Source organism: Nothoprocta perdicaria, unplaced genomic scaffold (assembly GCF_003342845.1).
Source record: "Nothoprocta perdicaria isolate Ctin4 unplaced genomic scaffold, notPer1 scaffold_197, whole genome shotgun sequence".
In the NCBI taxonomy this organism is placed as follows: Eukaryota; Metazoa; Chordata; class Aves; order Tinamiformes; family Tinamidae; genus Nothoprocta; species Nothoprocta perdicaria.
In genome coordinates, this window is record NW_020455171.1 from 132850 (window position 1) to 152563 (window position 19714).

General features: G+C 42.0%; 1 protein-coding gene across 1 annotated transcript; it reads left to right on the forward strand.

The window, feature by feature from the left end:
• The first annotated feature begins 3916 nt into the window (after positions 1 to 3916).
• EDARADD (EDAR associated death domain) lies at positions 3917 to 17803 on the forward strand. Its single transcript, XM_026037391.1, has 7 exons — positions 3917 to 3966; positions 6971 to 7032; positions 7673 to 7717; positions 8867 to 8906; positions 11209 to 11297; positions 14419 to 14464; positions 16950 to 17803. The coding sequence occupies exons 2-7, from the start codon at positions 7030 to 7032 to the stop codon at positions 17324 to 17326; spliced, it is 600 nt and encodes a 199-aa protein (XP_025893176.1). The 5' UTR covers positions 3917 to 3966; positions 6971 to 7029; the 3' UTR covers positions 17327 to 17803.
• The last annotated feature ends 1911 nt before the right edge of the window (positions 17804 to 19714 follow it).

Here is a 19714-nt window from a genome sequence, read left to right on the forward strand (position 1 = left end):
AATATGCCAATCCAGATAAAGTAAAATTTTACTGTTTCTTGGCTCATGGAGCTTCTTGCTTGATTTTGACACAGCTCCGTCACTGAGTGTTGGGAACACAGTGCACAGACTTATGTGGGATGGTCTAGGTATGTATCATTTCTTGTRTTTTTAAGAAATTTCAATTTATTTTCAAATAAGTGTCTAAACATGACACTCCTGTAAAGGTGTAAAAGTACAAACCAACATAATTATCAGCAAAGAAAGCAATTTAAATTTTAAGCTTCTGGTTAATTATTCCTACACCAGGGTTTTGAAGAACTGGTCTAACAACATACTGAAGCTRCCAGCAGTTGAAAGCTATAGAGGGATATCTGAGGGAGAAATATAGGGACGAATCTTCGGACTCCTCTGAAATACATCAGCAAGCAAGGGTTGATTTTGAAACAATGAAGTATTTTYCTGATTAAAAACGTACTTTCTTAAACAAAGATGTTCAAAACGTGTATAGCAAAAGAATGAGGAAGAGAAAAACAAGGTTTTTAAATGATGCTGGCAGGCCCTCAGTTACCATGATTATCAGCAGCCCCTGCCTGTGAGGGGAAGACTGTTCTGCCAAGTTAATCAAAGTATCATTCGTGATGTGGAATGGCTCTTCTTTATTTCCCTGGGGAAAAAAAAAAGGAAAAAACCCTTAGATGATCAGATAGAATAATACTTAATRCCATTTTGTGGAGAGTTAGCAGTAATATTTTGCTGGACAAAACTATGTTGTCCATGGGTGATAAAAAGGTCCAATTTGCAGCCCTTTTGTTCAGATGCTGCGGAAGCACTTTCCCGACTGTGGGTCAATTGTTAGTTCAAACAATGAAGTAACTGGCCATGTATTCCCAGATAATTTGTAGCTCTCTGGGAAATCTGGGAACTGTCTCTGTGCTGAAAGGTAGGGCTTTTTTTTTTTTTTTTTTTTTTTTTTTTTTTTTCCTGGATGGGGTCAGGGAGATGGTACGAGGCCTTTTTTTTTTTTTTTTTTTTTTTTTTTTCCTGGATGGGGTCAGGGAGATGGTACAAGATGAGGCCTTGTTTTTTTATTTTTTTTATGTTTTTTGAAAACATTTGGTTTGGATTCAAGTATCAATCTACACAATCCTAACCTCAAATTTATCATCAGTTAACACTGAATTAGCTGCTTGCAGGATTGTGACAATATATGATCTAAATTGCACTTAAGTGTAGAAATTTGACTAGAGAGTTGATATATTGTTTTAGAAAATTTCACTATTTAAATTTATCTAGTTCTGATATGTAGTTTTTATGATAAAATATAATTAGTTTAGTCAAAATATTTGCTGTGTTTCTTGACTGGTCAGTTAAGGAAGTAACAAACTTGACTTCTGTATTTGTCATTAAWGTATATACAAGAGCAGGCATGTAAAAGGCAAATGTTGATATTTGCATGTAATTGCCTAATCCTCCAATTAAGCACTAGGAATAAATTGTTAAATTATGATGACTAACCTACATTTTAAGCCAGTAATGTTATCTAGAGTATTGGTCCCTCTGTTTTTAAAGTCCATTATTTTAAAGGATACTCTAAGATTAATGTGTTAACAATTGGAAAAAAAAAGAAATTTAAAAACTAATGTGATTTACATACAAAATGTTATAAATACATGACATTTAACAGAATTAACAAGTTTCAGTTGCTGAATCCTAATGTAGGAAGATTTTAGAGTGTAAATTCTGGCTAGAGTAAATGTCACATTGATGATCAAACCCACCTTAGCTTCCAACACCAGTAACCTTGGGATATTCTAAAGAATCTTAATCAAGATCTTACAGATCATGTATCATATTTATCCAATATTTACATAGTCAGTAACTGTATCTATCTCTGAGGTTAAAACCTCAGTCTTCAAACAGTGCACAGAGGCAATGTTTACATGTAGGACCAGACAAGGGCAATTGTTTTATTGAGACATAAATTTAGCAGGCTGGAAATCCATAAAATTCTTAGCTCTACGATGACTTTATGACTCACTGCATTTACAGCAGATGCTGCAGTTACTAACTTCAGCATTTGTGCAGATCTGTGTTAGTAGGAATACATTTCCTTTTCCCTGGTTATCCATCATCAAAAACATTAGGGTTCTGTGTTTCCAGGGAAGCATATGGAATTAGCAAGTCTATTTCTAATTAGGCTCAAGGTCTAATTTTTACACTAAAGAAAGGTCTCCATTATTGGGAAGGAGTTTCAGTGATAATATGCTGATCTGTACCAGGAATAGCCTGACTCAGATTTATGTGCCTGGCAAAAATACTTCTCTGATTGTTTTTTTTTTTTTCTTTTTCTTTTTAGCCATTATGAATGACAGAAATATCAGTGACCTGGTAGCTGTACTGTGGAGATGACACTGTGTGTATGTGTGTAAGTGTGTAACTCAATGGCAAATTCTCCATTTCAGTAAAAAAAAAAAAAAAAAAAAAAAAAAAAAGGGCTATCTAGGAACGACAAACACTTGCATTCTAGATGGCGTGAAAAGCTGCATCACAGAATGAGCCATTGTAGTTGATCTAATCCTGAAAACAAGAGCAATTTAATGTTTATCAGTGACTTTTAGGTTTATAAACACCTGATACGGAAAATAGCTATGCAAAAAGCATGCAGTTTTTAATGCTTCATGGACCAAAGGCTGCTTTCAGTTACACTATAGTGTAATCAGTCCCCGAAACTAGCAACTGCACCCTGCAGCCAAGGAGGATTTGGCTATGGAGTGACCTTTTAAGGAAAGAGCACAGTGGGTAACACCTGCGGAATGCCCCACTAGCCTAACCTGGCAATGGGGGGCTCTTTTGGAGGCACCTGCAAGTTAAATAACAACGTGCGGTATTTCAAAACTGATATTTGAAAAATTATGATATTTTGAAACTGTTTAGAAACCGATTTCCTGTGTGGGCCCCCTGGAAAGAAAATAATAGTAATAAATCGCGTATTGCTTTGCACGTATTGAAGCCTCAACTCTGGTCGAGATGGGGCAGTGGGAAGGAGGAACTCGGGAAACGATGTGAAAAGATGTCCCCTTCACCGTGCTGCTGGAAATACCTCCAGCGTGGGAACGAACTTAAGATATCGCTAAAAATAAAATTTTAAAAGGAAAAAAAAAGGGGGGGGGGAGGGAGATGGGGAGCCCCGCCGCTCTGAAGCCCTTACGCCACACGGAGCCGCGACCTCCATCYTCAGGCGCGCCCGAACCGGCCCCGGGTCGGCGGCCGTTGGAGCGGCCGTTGGAGCGGCGGCCCCGCCCCGGCCCGCCGGCCCCGCCCGGCCCTACCTGTGGGCCGCGCCAGGAAGGGGGCGGTTGGCGGGTGTGGCAGTTGCGGCGGTTCCGGGCACGTCGGCGCCGCCGCCGCCTCGCGCGCCCTCCCGGCCGCCCCATGGCCGCCGCGCGGGAGCCGCCGCCGCCGCCAGGTGAGGAGGAGCGCGGCCCGGGCCGCGGTAGCTGCGCCCGCCCCCCCTTCCCCTCCGGTAGCTCGGCGCGCGGCGAGGTGGCGGTCTGCCCGGTGCCGCGGCTGGGCTGTGCGCGCCGGCGGCCTTCGGAGGCGCCTGTTTGTTCGTTTATCTGTGTGTCTGTTTTCATTCCCGACCTTAAGCGGCTAGGAGAGCAGTGCTCTCTGCCTTGCATGGCTCTTGGCACGTGGGAATCCGAGTCCTCGCCCTCAGGTGTGCCACGGTCTCTGTTCTTCTGCCTCTCTGCCCAGGCAGTGATAGGGTTTGAATAATTAGCAATAAGYAGAAAGAATTTCTGTTCTTCTTATTCCCTGCCCCAATCAGTGCTGGGGGCTTGGGTGCCTCGYCTGCACGTGAGACAGCCCCTCGGTGCAGGCCGAGTGGGGCCGAGGAAGGAGGCCCTGCCCCAAGGTAGGCCCTGCTCCTCRGAGCCTCCGTGTGGGAGCCTGGCGGCTCTTTGGGAGAAGAAGCCGCAAGAGGTAAATGCTGTAAATGCTGCCTATGCCCCGCGCCGTGTTGTGTTGGGAGCCCCCCCTGCTTGAAGGAAATGCGCCTGCCTTCCATCCTCCCTCCTGTGTGAGCGTGATGTGGCACTGGGAACTKGGAACGTGCACGGTGAGAGTGTAGAAACGGGTAGTGTTTGAGCACGCAAAACTGTGTTTTCATTTGGAGATAGACTGAGAGCTTTCCCTTCCTGCTGTTGAAATGAGCTGCMAAGTGTTTTGGGAGGCATATGTGGGAAAGAAAGCAGAGGTGTGGTAATTTAATTCCCTTCCTCGAAGTAATGCCAGCTATCAGTGTTCAGCAAGACCGTGAGGCCTCGTTCACAGCTGGTAAATGGGAGCTCARTGTTCAGGTGCGAATGTTCACCCACATTCATGCCACCTGCAGAAAATGTAAGCAGTTGTTAGAGCCCTGCAACACAAAATCTGGGCAAATTACTGTTCTTTATAAAGAGCTAGAACAAGAAGAAGAAATTGAGGTCTAGGGAAAGAAAATGAGTCTTTAAGTAAGAATTTACAAGATGAATACCAAGCAAGAGGTAGGTAAAGTCACTGATTCACAGTTCCTGTGGGAGACCTGGGAAGCAGGAATCAACACTACTGCCCTGTGCCCTGTTTCTGCTTGTGGGGTCACGGCGGGGACTGTCAGGAGCTTCCTCTGAATTCCGAGTGGCTCCCGCTTGCTCTGTGCTTCCCTCTGGACTGTGGGAAGTGCCAGTGTTGCCATGTGCCCTGGTTGCATCTTGCAGGTGTCACAGCAGGCAGAGGATAGAGCCTTTACCGTGGGGCTGCTTTGTGTGTCTTCATTAAGGTTCCCATACAGATTTTATATATATATATATATTTTTTTTCTCTCTCTCTCTCCCCAGAAAAGGATCTCTGCTGCTATAAAGTGTCTGAAATAAACTGATGTCAAATATTTAATATTTCTGTTAACTGGTTGGTATTTTGCTGAATGTAGATGTGTTGCTATATTTGGTCAGAGATGAATTAAAAACACGTGGGAAGTGGCCAAACAGTTCAAAAGAGCTACTCAGAGAATAACCAAAAGTTAATTCTGGCCAAGTATGGAGTTATTTTTGTGAGGTTAGATATTCCTTGCATTTGACTGCTGTTGAGTTAATCAGTGATTAACTATGTGTCACCTCCAGCCTGTGCCTCCCCCAGCCCTGTGTTTTCCCCAACAGTGGCTTCTCCTTTGCAGCTGTTTTTCAGGGCTATCTTTCCCCTCAAGTGATGGTGTAAGGCACAGGGTGTGAGACTTGTCTGTCAGGTGCACAGGATGTTTTTAAGAAGCTGGGGAAAGGAGCCTGTGCCTTTAGAGGATCCAGCCCCTGGGCCATCCTTCCTGCCTTTTTCCTATTCTCTCCTCATCCCCCTGCAAGCCAGAGCTCATCAGTGTCCTTTCCAGTAGCCTTAATTTCCCTTCCCCTGGTTTCCTCCTCAAGCTTTTCACCCTGTCTGACTCCCAGCTCTCCTGTTCCCTGTCCCTGATGGGGCTGGCATTGGCCTTCCCCTCGCTCATTTCTTGTCCAGCCAGCCCCTTTCACATCACTCACGTTTGTGTTCAGCACTGCTGCTTCTGTTTCATCAATTTCTAGTTCTGTTTTCGGGGTTGCTTTCTCAGCCTATTTGGAAAAACAATTTCTTTGGAAAATCAGGAAAATCCAGCTCCCCTTTCTTTATCCTTGGTCATTTTTTCAGCTGTTTTTCTAGCTCTTTTTTTCCCCTGGATCCGGTACGTGCTGTTTCTGCCTGTTTCCTTCACAGGTGGGTTAGGCAGTGGCGCGCTCTGCCCAAATTCACCTTCCAGTTCCTTCACACCTCCCGGGTATGTTCCCCACCTGCCGCCTTCTTTTTTTGGGCCTACTCTTCAGCAATTACTTCTCCTCACTTGTAGCCTTTCCTTGTGTCTCACTCTGTATTTGAGGTGAGTTTATGGTGGTTTTTACTGTCCCTTGCTGCCAGGGTGAGTTTTCTGCAGGATGTTCCGTTAATACCATGTTTCTTAAGTAAGGATTTAAGACGTACCAGGAAGGTCTCCTGTTAAAAGGATGCAGTTTTGTTTTGCTTTGGTGCAGTTGCTCTTCTGTCTGTGTGTTTTCAAACCCCGAACTGCAGTGGGAGCATGGAGGGATAATCCCCTCATACTTAGGCCAACCACTCGCTTTCGGTTGAGGCAGCAGGAGCATTAATGCGTTCTTAGAGCAAGTATGCGGACTTCTGCAATGAGAGGAACAAAATGCTAAGGCCCCTATGTCATTTGAAAGGCTTTTCATGGCTTTTAATAAAATAATACTTACCTGTAGAAGAGATCTGCCTTGCAGAAGTGTCATGAAGACATGAAATTTAAGGCAGGGTGCTGGCTTCTGTGTGAGTTTTGCTCCACATGCTCTATGATCTTGGTCAGTGTTGAGCTATGAGCCAGCCCTCAGTGCAGAGGGGACAACACTTGATGGAAAATCTTTCAAGATTTGTTGTCATATCCTTTTGATGTTAATACAAGTTTATGATTCTATTGTGCAAATAATGTTTACCTCAAGTATGTTTTTATTTTGTTTTGTACTGCAATGTGTTGTTTAATATTTTTGTTGCAGTGGGTATATTTACTGTTTAAATTATTGCTTTAAGGAAAAAAWGGAGTGCTGCTAGTTGGAGAAAAAATATCTTTAGATGATTTTCTGATTACATTCTTTGTGACTTTTCTTTTTAAAATATTTTTATTAAAAATTACTTAATTTTCATTTAATTTTTTTATTTATTGACTCAGAGTTGGATTTCCTTGTTGCATGCAGTTTCTCATCTGTCTAGCATCTCTGGCATTTTCTAGTTTATCCAGTTTTCTTGTGCAAATGAAACTTGACCTAATGCATATGCTGACTATGTAGTTGTGCATTATCTTGATCAGACAGAGGGGAATATGAGTTGCTGGATGGAAGTATCTTGAGGATTGTACAATGATAAAACTTTTCACTTCCAGCAGATCATGCAGCAAAAGAGCCAGTAGAGGATACAGATCCCAGCACGCTTTCCATAACCATGGTAGGTGTCTCTAACGCTTGCAGACTTTATAGCTCTCTACAGTCACATAATTCAGAATTGAGCTAAGATGTTCAATAATGTTATTAATCCAAACCATGCATATATGTCTCTCTCTATATTTCACTGTGCAACTGAAACTTAATTTACTAGCCTTCCACAGTTAACCTGGAAACAATGTTGCTGATGTACGTACATTTGCGGGATCCCATGCTATCAATCCATGGGTTAGATGGGAAGGAATCCTTGTTACATTATTACAGATTTTTTTTTTATGGTACCTTTTATTTATACATCAACACCATGTTTACTTGAGAGATTATTGTCCATCTAGCTAATTATTTACTCATTAACCACTTTTTTTTTAGATAATATTTAGAGAAAAGACTAGCGCAGAGCTTCTCCTGACTGCATGGGTTGGAGGGATAAGAAAACCACCTTAAAGCAGGACTTAAAATGTCAGTTGTGTTGAGTTATTGTTCYTTCCAGTAGCTATTTGCACTGATGGGGTCAGGTGGTAGGAGGCTGTAGCCAGAGCCAAGTGCCCTGCAACAGGCTGGGGGGGAACCCCAGTCAGCGAGGGAGCGGCCGGGGTCCTCCTGCCCTCCTGGCACACCCCGTATAACCAGTTCTTATGTCTTAGGGTGCTAAGCGTGCCAGTCTTACGCTGAGACAAGACGTCTATCAGGTAAATGGAGTATTATAACATTCTGCAAAGTCCTTTTAAGAATTTTTATTTGTAATGTTGCCGTGGGTTGTTTGCTCTACGGGAAAATAACAATGCTGTGCAGCCCAGACCTTAGACTATTGTCTAATGTAGTTATATAAACAAATGAAAAATGCATTGGTTTATTTAATGGGTAGCAAGTTAGCAAGCTGTCGCTTTCCCTTGATATTTTCTTCCCATTATGAAGTTTTGCAAAAGAGAGTCCACTGGTGTGTGTGTGTGGGGGGAGGGTGGAGAAAAACAGCATAGAAAATGTGCTAAGTCCTTTAAATGCTGATTTCCCCCAGGGATCCATTTTGCGGCCTGCCTGCATACGTTTGTGTTAGCAGGCTGTAATATAAAAGGTAGAAACTTTTATGATTGTTTCCATGGATTGCCTAAATTAAAACTGTGCTCATGCCTAAGGGAGCTTTTAAAAGGTGGAGAGAAGTTTTTGTACCTGTTCAAGAGAAACGAAACTTCCCATCCCCATGCACCCAACAAAGTGGGATCTTTAGCCTGCTTGGTAAGAGTGTCTGTGAAAGCCTGCCKTTGGCATAAGGTTGGGGTCATGGGGAAGGAGGTGGATGTCGAGGTCTAATAGCAAGTTATAACATGGATGCCTGGAAATCAGCACCTATCTCCTTAAGCTGCATAGTTTTCTTCTTCATCTTAATCAGCTCTGTAATTTCAAAGCAGAAAGGAAAATATTGTATCCTTCAGTGCAGTAACACTTTAATAAAGGTTTATCTGTGTTAAAAGAGCTTTTGAAATCATTTTTGTTCCTCTTGATATGMATTATCTTTTTAGATTGCTATCTTACTAGATAAATGCAAAGTTTCTTTACCAAGAAGTCTGTCTGCTTCCCTGTCCTCCCCACAAGTTGTTGCAGTGCAGCAGAGCAGCAAACTGTGTTACTGCTGAGCAGCCCACCACTTAAAATCCAGAAGTATTAATAAGTCGTGTCTCGCTTGCCACATCAGAAGCACTTTACTATATATATGATTGTAGACAGATCAACCCATAGCAATTCAAAAGATAAAAAATGTGCATAGTTAGAGTTGTGCACTCTTTCTCTAGCACAATTACAATGACAATAACAAAAACGTGTGTGTCTCCTTTCTGTTACAGACTGAAAAATACCCTGTCCAAGATACAGGAGCTCCTAAAGGTAAGCACTGTGGATGTGTGTGTTAGTTCAGGTGTCATAGATCTGTGTTGCTACATGCAGAACTGTTAGTGMGTTCCAACAAATTGAAGCACTTTTTGTTTTCCCCCTAGGTGTTTGTTTCAAATGTAGTGTCTCTGTATTTTAAGGTCAGTTTGGTGTACATAGCTTCTGAAATTTCCCAGCAGAGTTTAGTTTTGGTGCAGAAATCTTAACTAGCAATCAGCAGAAGATGTTGCTTCCTTACCTCGRAAGGAACATATGGTGGTGCCATCAAAAAGGAGAGTTCAGAGAGCAGATGATACAGACAYGATAATGTTAAAAGGTGACTTTGAAGAGGTTACCAGCGCCTTCAGGTTATCAGAAATATAATCCAGAAATACCTTCCAGGTCTCTTGCCTCTGATCGCGTTCCCAGCCCTGCAACCAGTTAACTCTTCATGCCGTTTCTTACTGCGGGCAGCTGTTAACAGCACGTAGCGAGGCCCTCTCTGCACAAGCCCCTGCCTCTGCCCACATGAGTGGGGTGAGCGTGGGGGGTGCAGCCGGGTTGGGTGCCGGGAAGGGGCCCCTCGCGGTGCCCACGGGCCTGTCCGCAGCCTGGGCCGTGCAGGGCAGGAGGGAAGCCCCTGGGAGGCTCCTGGAAGGGGTGAGCGTGGGGGGTGCAGCCGGGTTGGGTGCCGGGAAGGGGCCCCTCGCGGTGCCCACGGGCCTGTCCGCAGCCTGGGCCGTGCAGGGCAGGAGGGAAGCCCCTGGGAGGCTCCTGGAAGGATGGCAGAGCTCCAATGCCTGAAAGGCTAAGGGGCTGTTTGCGAGGGAGCCAGGCACAGAAAATGGGGAGACCCTGCCCAGCAGAGGAATAGCAAAGAGGCGAAGATGAAGTAGAAATCAYGAGGTGAAGACTAAGTAGAAATCACAAGCTGACTTCTGTTTACCTGCAGGCAGGTAGTTTATTCCCCCACAACTATTTACTAACACTGAAAGAGTTTCTGTATAACACTTTTATGTCTTTTTTGTATTTCACCCCTGACACTAGAGACCCCTCCAAATGGATTAGATGATTTCCAACTAGCTAATGTTTTTAAAGGCTGGAAATCTGACATCCCATGCTTTAAGTAATGTAATTGAAAAAGCAGAGCTGAGAAGAAGTAGAAATTTCAGCACTTTCTGTAGAAAGGAAACAGACTTGGTTTGTTTTTAATTTTATTTCTGCTTCCGCTTGCTACATGTGAAAAGATTCAAGTACTAATATAGCTTAGCACTTCCTCTTTAGAGTAAGAAGTGATGCAAGTACCTCTTTATGTTCTGTTCATTTCTGGATTTTTTTCTCGGACATAATTTTTAGAATTATTTCATTCCCTGTTGTGTGTTTTGAATTTTTGGATTGCCACTAGACAATTCCTTAGATGCTCTTTCAGTGTGCTCAAAAGAATGAATTTTATTTTCTTTAAGAACACAGACTTCTAAATATGAATCTGGGAGCTAAAAATGTTATGGGTCTGCAGGCCTATTTTATATAATATTAAATCTGAAGCAAACAAATTATATTCAAATATAAAGTACATAGGGCCTTTCTGTTTTGTTGTGTGTCTTTTGTTTGTTTGTTTTTAGTCAATTAGTTAATGGGCCRTTTTAAGACCTATCTTATTAAAGTTCCTAGCACCCTCTACTGATTAAGAATTGAAGCTGAACTGAGGGATTTTTCATCTTTCAGGAGTAGGCTTAATGTTTAACTCATGTTTTGAGTATAGTTCTATTTCCAGTCAAATCTGACACACAGTAAATTAAGTGGAGTTTGATAAATATAAATGACAGATTTATCTTGGTCTCTAAGGGGAAGGAAAAAAAAGATTTTTTTAGAAATAAGGTGAGCCTAATTTGCAGCAGAGTAGAAGTAAAAAATTAAACACTTGTGTAGTACATAATTCAATATTGATCTTTATAAGTGTGATGCAAAAAGCAAAGCAAAAAGAGCATTGTATGGGTTTGTGACCTTTTTCAGCCTATTTTGATTGTATGGTTAATTGGGCTTGGTAAATATTCCCTTGGTTCTACTCATGGTCGCCTTTATGAAAGAAGGACATGACTCTTGCATCAAAAATGTGTAGCAGTTGCTTTTCTGAAAAAGAAATGCAAGTTTTAAGAAGAAAATCCTCTGCAATTTTTTTTTGTTTTTATTCCAGTATTTCCTAGTGACTGATATGGAGTTAAATGTTGTGTTAGACATGGGTGAGGTATGTTTGACAGCCTTACTGTTTGCATTTGTGTTCAGATGGGAGACCAATATCTCACAATTTTTATCTTAGCCCAGGAGTACCTCACTGATCAAGTTACACTGGAAATTGCCTCTGTCAACATCAGGACTCTAACTTCAGATTCTGGCCTAGTCCAACAGGTAAGGAAAATTGTAGCTGAATTTAAACTAAGCTACTGCTGTTGATTAGCTCTGTTAACAAATGAATGCCTTTCAGATTGCTTCAGGAAAGCAAGGAATGTTTCAGTAGTAAAATAGACCAGAAAAAGGCCCTGTGCATCCCAGCTGCCATCCTTCCAACACTGCTTGCCAGATTTGTTGATTCTCTGTGGGTTGACAGAAAGCTCCAAGAGAAATGTGCATCGTCCAGAGAAGAATGAAATGGAGTTCTTTATGGCAGAGTCCCATCTGCATTTTACCAGAAACAAACATGTGGGTTTAATTTGGATGGTGGAGGTAACCTTAGCATTCCCAGCATCCAAGCAAAAAGCATTTGCTGCCAGGTCATGCCCCTTTTGCTGAAATTGCTGTGATAAAGGAGCTACTGTGCAGGTATTTCAAGGCATTAGGGAGTTAATGGATCTGTAGGCCTGGAAAATATTTTGCTTATCTTCAGTTTGTGCATAGGTTTTACAGTTTTGCTTAACTTTGTAGAACCTGCCTTGATTTTAACTGTAGGCAAAAAAATACCCTTAATTTTACATTTTAGGGTAGTACATTAGGGTTACATTTTAGGGTAGTAACACTGCAGTGTTTTATTGAAATTACATTACAAGGAAATAATATTGAATACACCTGAATGCATAATTTTATTGTGAATGCATAGTAAAAGTGGATATTAACTGCTTAGTAAAAATACCAGTTTTGGAAGATGATGTATAGCACAGATAAGTATCCTTTATTATTGTACTTCTTGCAATACTAATCACTTCTGTTATTTTTATGACAAGACATGAGTATRATGGCATTTCCTAAAGGCATTTGCATATGAGCTTTGAAAATGTGTTTCTAAGTCCCATGGCTTCAGTAAGTTTGAAGGAGGTGCTGAAGCAGAGCAGTCTGGTTACTGCAAAGTAAATAATAAAAAAAAAAAAAAATCCACTTTCCTTCTTTCCTTCTCCAGCCCCCTGCCCCCCCCCTTTTTTTTTTCTTCCTCAGTTGGTCGGTCTTGTTAAAGCAGACTTCTGGTGAGAGGATTTGAAATATCCTGGGATTTTTTTCAATGCCTGCGTCAGCACTAGTGCAAATACTGCATATTAACTCCATGTAGTTGTGGACCAGGGAAAGAACTGTTTGTTTGTTTGTTTTTAACATGCATTAACACTAGCCGTAGGTGTAGTTAATCAAGAAGATACTGAGCTGTGATGGGCAATTACTCTTCTAGTATGTTACTACTCTAGGGGTTTGTTTCTCAGGATTTAATACTGTTCTCCTTTTTAAGAATTTAGTGGAAATGGAGACAATGACTATAATCAGGATTTCCAGTTTTAATTTTTCTTAAACATAGGAAAATCAGATGGCAAGAACATCAAATCCATAAGCTGAAAGTCTCTGTCCAGGGAAAGCTTATCTGGTCCCAGTGGGAAAGCAAGCAGCTAGAAGGTGGAGGCACAGGGGTTACCCCGTAGCAAGTGCCGTGCGCAGTGTTCATCCTGCCTTGAGCAGAGCAGKGGCACAGAGAACTGCGGATGCGCGTGCGACCCTGCAGTTTGCAGGGACAGGGAARCGGTGTGTGAGCTTGACCTTTCGTGGCAGTCACTGCTTTGGGAGACAGCTCACCATACTACTGCAGCTGTCTATCAACTGCTGGCAGAGGATTTCTTAGCACAGAAGGGGTAGATAGGAACAGAGYCTGTTATTACGCCGTCGTGTTGCGCTGCTGGCTTGTGTTGGTGTGCGCTGCCTCCAGGATGCCAAGAGGTCTGCTAGGATCGTTTTGGAGGAATGATGCAATACAAAAAGGAGCAGTGTTTCATAGGAGTTATCTAAGGGGAAAATCCCCATCYGCTTTCATCTCTGAATCCTCACCAGAAGAAAGCCGCCGGTTCACCTGGCTCCACACCCACATAGCTAATGTAAGGGCAGCTGCAGCTTCCCGCAGCTCTAGGATCAAGGTGTCRTCCTTCCAGTTTTCAGATGTTCCTCTAAATAGCAGCAGAACTGAAATGTCATGGCGTGTGTTGCAGTCTCAAGCTGCTATGTGATTTTATTATGGTTTAATTAGCAGGCAAAATGCTATTAAGGGAACGTGTAGGTTTAACAGGAGTGTGCAACGGGAGCCAGCAGAAACGTTCAAGTTCAAGTCCAAAAATGCGTCCCATGAATGTGAGGGGTTTTGCTAAAAAGATCTTTTACTAGACCAGTGGAACAGTCCCTTGCTCTTTCATATTACAGGCTAAGTTCTTGGAGGGCTCATTATAAAACACTTTGAAAACACTTTCAAATCAAATCATGAATTGTTGAATGCAAGCTTTGCACATTGTTTAGTTTAAGATAATAATAAAAAAAACTTAAGCTATTTCCCACCYTTACAGTCCTAGTTATTGACTCATAGTTGTGGTTCAATAGCGGCGTTTCATGACTGTACCAGGAGGTCACCTTGTAATAATTGATAAGTGCCCAGACTATCATTTTTCAAACACAGTACTGCATTCAGTATTCAGTTAACACTAATTAAATAAGGAAAAATAAACAAACATGAAAATGTGGGGAAGCAGAAGGAGAAAGTAAGAGCAAAGTATATCAAAGATGTAACCCCATAGCATGTCACTAATAGCAAAAACATTGCTCAGTAGATTTAACCAAAAGGCCAGTTTTGTGGTAACTTAAACAGGGYTTATTTTAGAGCAAAAATGAGCTCAAAGTCTGGAGGTATTTTCAATAGATGCTTTGCTGACATGGATTCCTCAGGAAGCAGCCCCAAGGTTGAAGGACCTGACAGCTCTGCTATATTCACTGAAGAAGCATGAGTATGTGTACTTTTTTCTGTTAATTTCTTAATTTCTTTTTCCAGATAAGTTTATATATAATGATAATTAGTGTAGAGAGTAGGTTACTACCAACTGCTTGAAACATYAGTACCATTCTGTCATAGGAGTAGCTAAAAAGTAGAAAGACTGTTTAAAAAGCAGATAAGTTCCTTGTCTCACTTCACAARTAGTTTTAGATTCTTTTAAGAAATCTTCTACCTCTTCTAGCTTAGACAAGTAGTTATTCTGATATTTGACTATTTTGTTTTAATTTTTAATTTTCTGCTTTTTAGCCAGAAGACAAAGACTCAGAAAACCATACTGATGAATCACTTTCAGGTAACACATCAGCTTTACTGTTGTGCATATTTTATTCCTAGATTTTCTTTGAAAGTGCTTTATTAGAACTGCTCTTYGCCGTTGCCCAGAACTGTGAGGATAATCAGTGCTTGTGAAGCCTGTTTCATTTCCAACATGTGGTCCCTATCTGCTCACCAGGGCTATTTAGATCTTTCCCTTTGTTCTGGAGGGTGTCATGCTGATAATGCACATCATACAAAATACATGTAGACAGTCCCAATAAATCCAGTGTATCCACTTTGAAAACAAAATCTATAAACATGTATCTGTAGGAAGCAGAGGCTGCTGTCTGGTCTTACGCCATATGGTACCAGCTTGGCAGGACTGATGCCCACCCCATTTAATCCAACAGTGAATAACTGAGAATTTTCTTTTAATGAAGAGGCTTGTCCTATCGTGTAGCATTAGGACCATGCAGTTAGGTGGGTTGGTCATAATTTTGCTCACCAGTATTTAACACAGTGCACCTTAGAATGCTTTTATAATACCTTAGGGCACCTTTATAATGCTTTTGATAGTCTGCACATGGTATAGGACAAGAAGCAGGTTGGTTTAGTTTTGTTTACCTGTAATTGTGGCCTATGTTCTCTTTMGCACTCTTCCCAGCTTTTATTGGAGGATAAAACTTAATTTGCTTTGCAAAGGTGCCAAAGTTAAGATGAAATTCAGATAGAGTGCTCTCCTACCCTTTGAGCTCATCCAGAACTTTGATTGGATTAGACTCCTTTTGCCTTGTTTGTAGAACTAAATTTTTGTATGGCTAAAGCAAGCAAGGGTTTTCTCACTTCAACAAGAGCCCAGGGAGCACAAGAAGAGCAGAAGAGCTAATGCACCTTTCTCTCTAGAACAGCAGCAAGGCCTGTGGATACCTGAGAGCAGAGGTGTCACCAGAGCATGTCTGCCCTTTAATAGGGGGAATCTGAGCATTCGTGTGAAGTTCTGTGTTGGCAGCAGTGTTGTAGCTGCAAGTCTTGTTGAAAAGTTCGGAAGTTGTGTTCAGCCTGCTAAAAAAGCAAGCTCAAGAGCAACATTACAAAAATAGTAATTTCTGTTTTTTCCTTAGATATTAAACCCAGAATGCACGCAAAGGCAGCATCCAGCTGAGTTGCTTTGATAAGGACCAGTACTCAGAGTAAACACGTGCAGTAGCTGAAGGTCTTTTAGGAAGTTTCACACGATCTGCCAGTAACCTTAACAGACACCATTATCCRTAGGAGAGGGTGGCATTGACTGACCTAGCCTTCTTCAGAGCTGGAGTTCAAGTCTTTCACATCACTGCTGATCCAGGCCTTGTATAAACAGTGACAGTCTAGCACTGCTTCCTGTTGTTTTTCAATCAGTATTATGATTCATACAGTTTTGTTCTTGCAATAGTCCCCTTTTCAAGCACATTCATCCCAAGCAGGGGCAGTTGCTTGGCTGGGCAATGTGGTAGCAGGGTCCAAGTCGTATAAAGTGCCCCTAGACCATGTCCATTATCTCCTGTTCTTTGAACAGGTCCCAAATGCCACCTCCCTTCATAAGGGGGCTAAGTAAAGTCATGGCTGCAGCCAAAATGTTGAAACAGAACCCTAGGCTATTGCAGTGTTGAAGGCCTTAGTTTTTAATGAGAAGCACAGCCAGAACTGGTTTCTACAGAGTTTTAAGATTATTGATATGTAAGTTTGATAGAACTGCACTGTTAAAAGCCACTAGTAAGATATTGACTGTTGTGTGTGGGAGACTTGCAAATGGTAAGTTCTGATATCTGATGCTGGTTTTAAACCACATCACCACCTGCTTCCAGCAATGTGGGATTCTTATTTTCCTCTGATATGGAGGAGCGTGCATTTTGTTTCTTTCCGTAGCATGCATTTAATGTAGCCTYCTCAGATGGATCAGGCACAACTTGTGTTGTTCACTTATGCTTCATTGGCATTTAAATGACTAGATGTTAACTGTGTTTGCAGCTGTCAACATAGAAACTCCTACTGCAAATATATATTTATATTATATATATGTATTCGGAAAGGCAGCAGCTCAGGCGTGTGGAGCCTATGTCTCTATTCTAACACATCTGTAAAAGATTTTAGTACAAGTCCTTTGCACATAATATTGTGGGTAGCATAACTGGGAACTATAGCAGTTTCCAGGAAAAACAAGTAATTTCCATAAACAAAAAAGGGCATATCCCAGGTCACGCCATGGTATGAGTTAGGAGGKTTTTTTTTTAATGGTAAATAATGTATTTTCAAAATTATTGTCCTTTTGGTTATAACACTTGGACTCAGCCAAGAGAAATCTTTGAAATTTAATTTCATGAGTAAATCACTTTGTAACATTAAAATACTAGTATTAAGACTGTTTCAGAAATGTTTCTCAGAAACATGATATTCCTCAGCCCTTGTGCGTTATAACTTTCTGTTCACGATGAAACCAGTGACACCGTTCCTAACTTCTGCCCATGTAATGGTTCTACCTGCAGATCTCAAGAAAGCCTGCAAGGAAAATGGCACCTGCTCCTTGTGCTTATTTCGTGCCCCGACCATCAGTGACATGCTCAATGATGAGGACTTGTTGTACACCGTGAGACTCAAGCTGGATCCCTGCCACCCAACAGTGAAAAACTGGAGGAATTTAGCAAGCAAATGGGGGATGACCTACGATGAGTTGTGTTTCCTTGAGCAGAAGCCCCAGAGTCCTACCTTGGAGTTCTTGCTACGCAACAGCGACAGGACTGTGGAGCAGCTGATTGAGCTCTGTAAATTTTATAAGAGGGTTGATGTTGTGAAAGTGCTACTGAAATGGGTGGAGGAAGAATGGCCCAAAAGAGGCAACAGAACCTACCAGAATGACTTCTAGGTCAAAGAAATTGTTAGTCTYTGTTGGTTAGAAGTTGGGACTAGCTGCTGTTAGCAGATGGGGAAACGTCCCATTGCCAAAGAAAAGAACCCATAACAACAGTTCGTATACTTGCTGTACTGTGTACACATGCATATATGCTCTCTGCCCTCAGGGTTGCAAAGAAAACCGCTCCAAAGCAAGCCGAGTAGGGCAGGTTGTGTTCTTAAGTCTACAAACACCTTCGGTTTCTTTGCTGCTCTTTGTAGGCTTCCTAAGCAGAAGAAGAAGGGAAAAGCCTGACCTCTGCTTCTGCCATAGGAGTTGTGAACCAAGTCAKTTGTGCCTTGCTGCAGTGAGGAAAGCCATGCTGAGAAGGCAGGTCCCTTGGCTTTGCTGGCAGCCTTTCCACGGGTGTTTTTTTATGTGTTCTACCTACTACCGGATGAGGCAGGGTTGATTTGTTTGTTTTTCTTTTGTTTTGTTTGTGATTTTTGCTTTTATTTCTTTAAGCAAAGGAGTTGTATAGTTCAACATCATTAGTACATATATTTGGTCCAGAAGAAATCATCCAGTTCAGAGCAGCTTTCCAAGTGACAACCATGAGGGACAAAAAAAAAAAATGCTTTAGACTTAAAATGAGTTTCCAAAATTTGGAAGAAAATGCTCATTCAGGGCATTGTTACCTATTTATCTCAAATGCCTCTCACTTTGCAGTGGGAGCAACAGCTAATGCTTCACCCAAAGTATATCCTTAGTGCTGACTGTACCTGTTCTGTTTGTCAGCTGTGGTTCTCTTTGAGAGAACACAGCGTGGTGCTGAGAGCTGACCTGCTTTCAGTCTCACCTGGAGTAGTTCTACACGTGCAGAGAACTAACACAAGTTAATGTATTGATTAAAGTCACTGTAATGAGAATTCACCTGCAGCCCTGGTGGGTTGTTCTAAAAGCACTTAATGGTAATACAGATGGGTGTTTCCAAAGGGTGATGGTACTCTGGTCCTCTGAATTGTGCTGTTTACATGTAAAATATTTTTAGAAATTGGTCTTTTGACTTCTAATGCTTAAAAAAAACTCTTGAAAAAATCAGTGATACAGTGAGCGGTATAGGGTACTTATTGCTATAATGCCATAAGAATGAGAAATGTTTTCAACTAAAAATACTTTTAGTTGTTACCCTTCCTAAAGCATCTTGGATGCTGTGAATGTGTACATAGGTGTATATACCAAAGCCGTGCACCGCGTGCTGGGATCCAGGCGGGGTGCCCACGTAGAAATGTCAAATTAAGAATTAGTAGCAAAGCTAATGGAGGTCAGAGTTGGGTTGTATACTGAGTTCCTTACAGTAAGCAAATGAGACTAGTAATACTGTGCTAGAAATGTTGTGGGGAATAGTTACAGAGCAGCTAGAAGTAAAAGCTAACRTTTTCAATGTCAGGCATGAGTTCTGGGATTGATGTAAATTAGCCTCACAGCAGCTGGGACAAGATGTTGAAGATCTTGTTTCAAGGTGAGAAAAGACCTAAATTTGAAGATTTTTTTTTTCAAAACCTGGGGAAGACTTGATATTTTAATCATTATTCACTTCAGAAGAGTGTATTTGTTTTAGCCTTGTTTTTTAAGTGGTACTGCTGTATCTCACGGGGTTGTAGTTCAGGTGGTTCATGTTGGCAGTGGGGCCCTCCTGATAGATTTCTATCACGTCCCCCTTTCACAAATAATCTCATTTTGGTTCTGGGTTCTGGAATCAGCTCTAAAGGTGACTGCTCTGGCTGGGCTGCCTCCCCTTTTCAGCACCTGCAGCAGCGCCCACTGCCTACACACAGAGAGCYCGTATGGGGCAGGTCTAACCTGCTGCCCGTGCTCTGAGCCCAGCACGTGCAGGATCTGGGGGTGTCCCTGTTAGGCTGCCGTGCCTTGGGAGCAGCGTTGGCCACTGGGCCAGCAGCTCTTCTGCCCCACAGCAGCCACCCCCAGAGGTGCGTGATGCAGTTTGCTSTGCAGCAGTAGCTCCCATCCAGCACAACAGCTCTGTCCAGAGTGGTCGCGTGAGGACTCCCAGTGGGAGCATGAAATGATGTGGGTGCCTTTCCGAATCAAGGACAAGCATAACTGGAAAGTTGCCCCTGTTCATGTTTTCTGGCTAAAACCAGTAGTATTTTAAGGAAACCCTATCACCTGGTGGAAATGGATTCTGGTTCCCCATAGCTCATGAAAAATCAATATAAGCTGCAAGGGTTCCTCTCTGCTGGACATAAAGCCGCTTCTGAGAGTTTATATGTGGACTCTGTGTRCATTCAGCACTCAATGTTGAAAATGTCAGCTTTAAACTTTACTACACRCTGGATTGCTCACTAGTATACTTGAAAGGATCTTAATTTCTCTACCCATTTGTATGGCATGAATTGA

Coding starts and splice junctions, on each gene's coding strand:
- EDARADD (XM_026037391.1), top strand. Junction 11,298..14,418: donor ATTCTGGCCTAGTCCAACAG/GTAAGGAAAATT, acceptor TCTGCTTTTTAG/CCAGAAGACAAAGACTCAGA. Junction 14,465..16,949: donor TACTGATGAATCACTTTCAG/GTAACACATCAG, acceptor TTCTACCTGCAG/ATCTCAAGAAAGCCTGCAAG.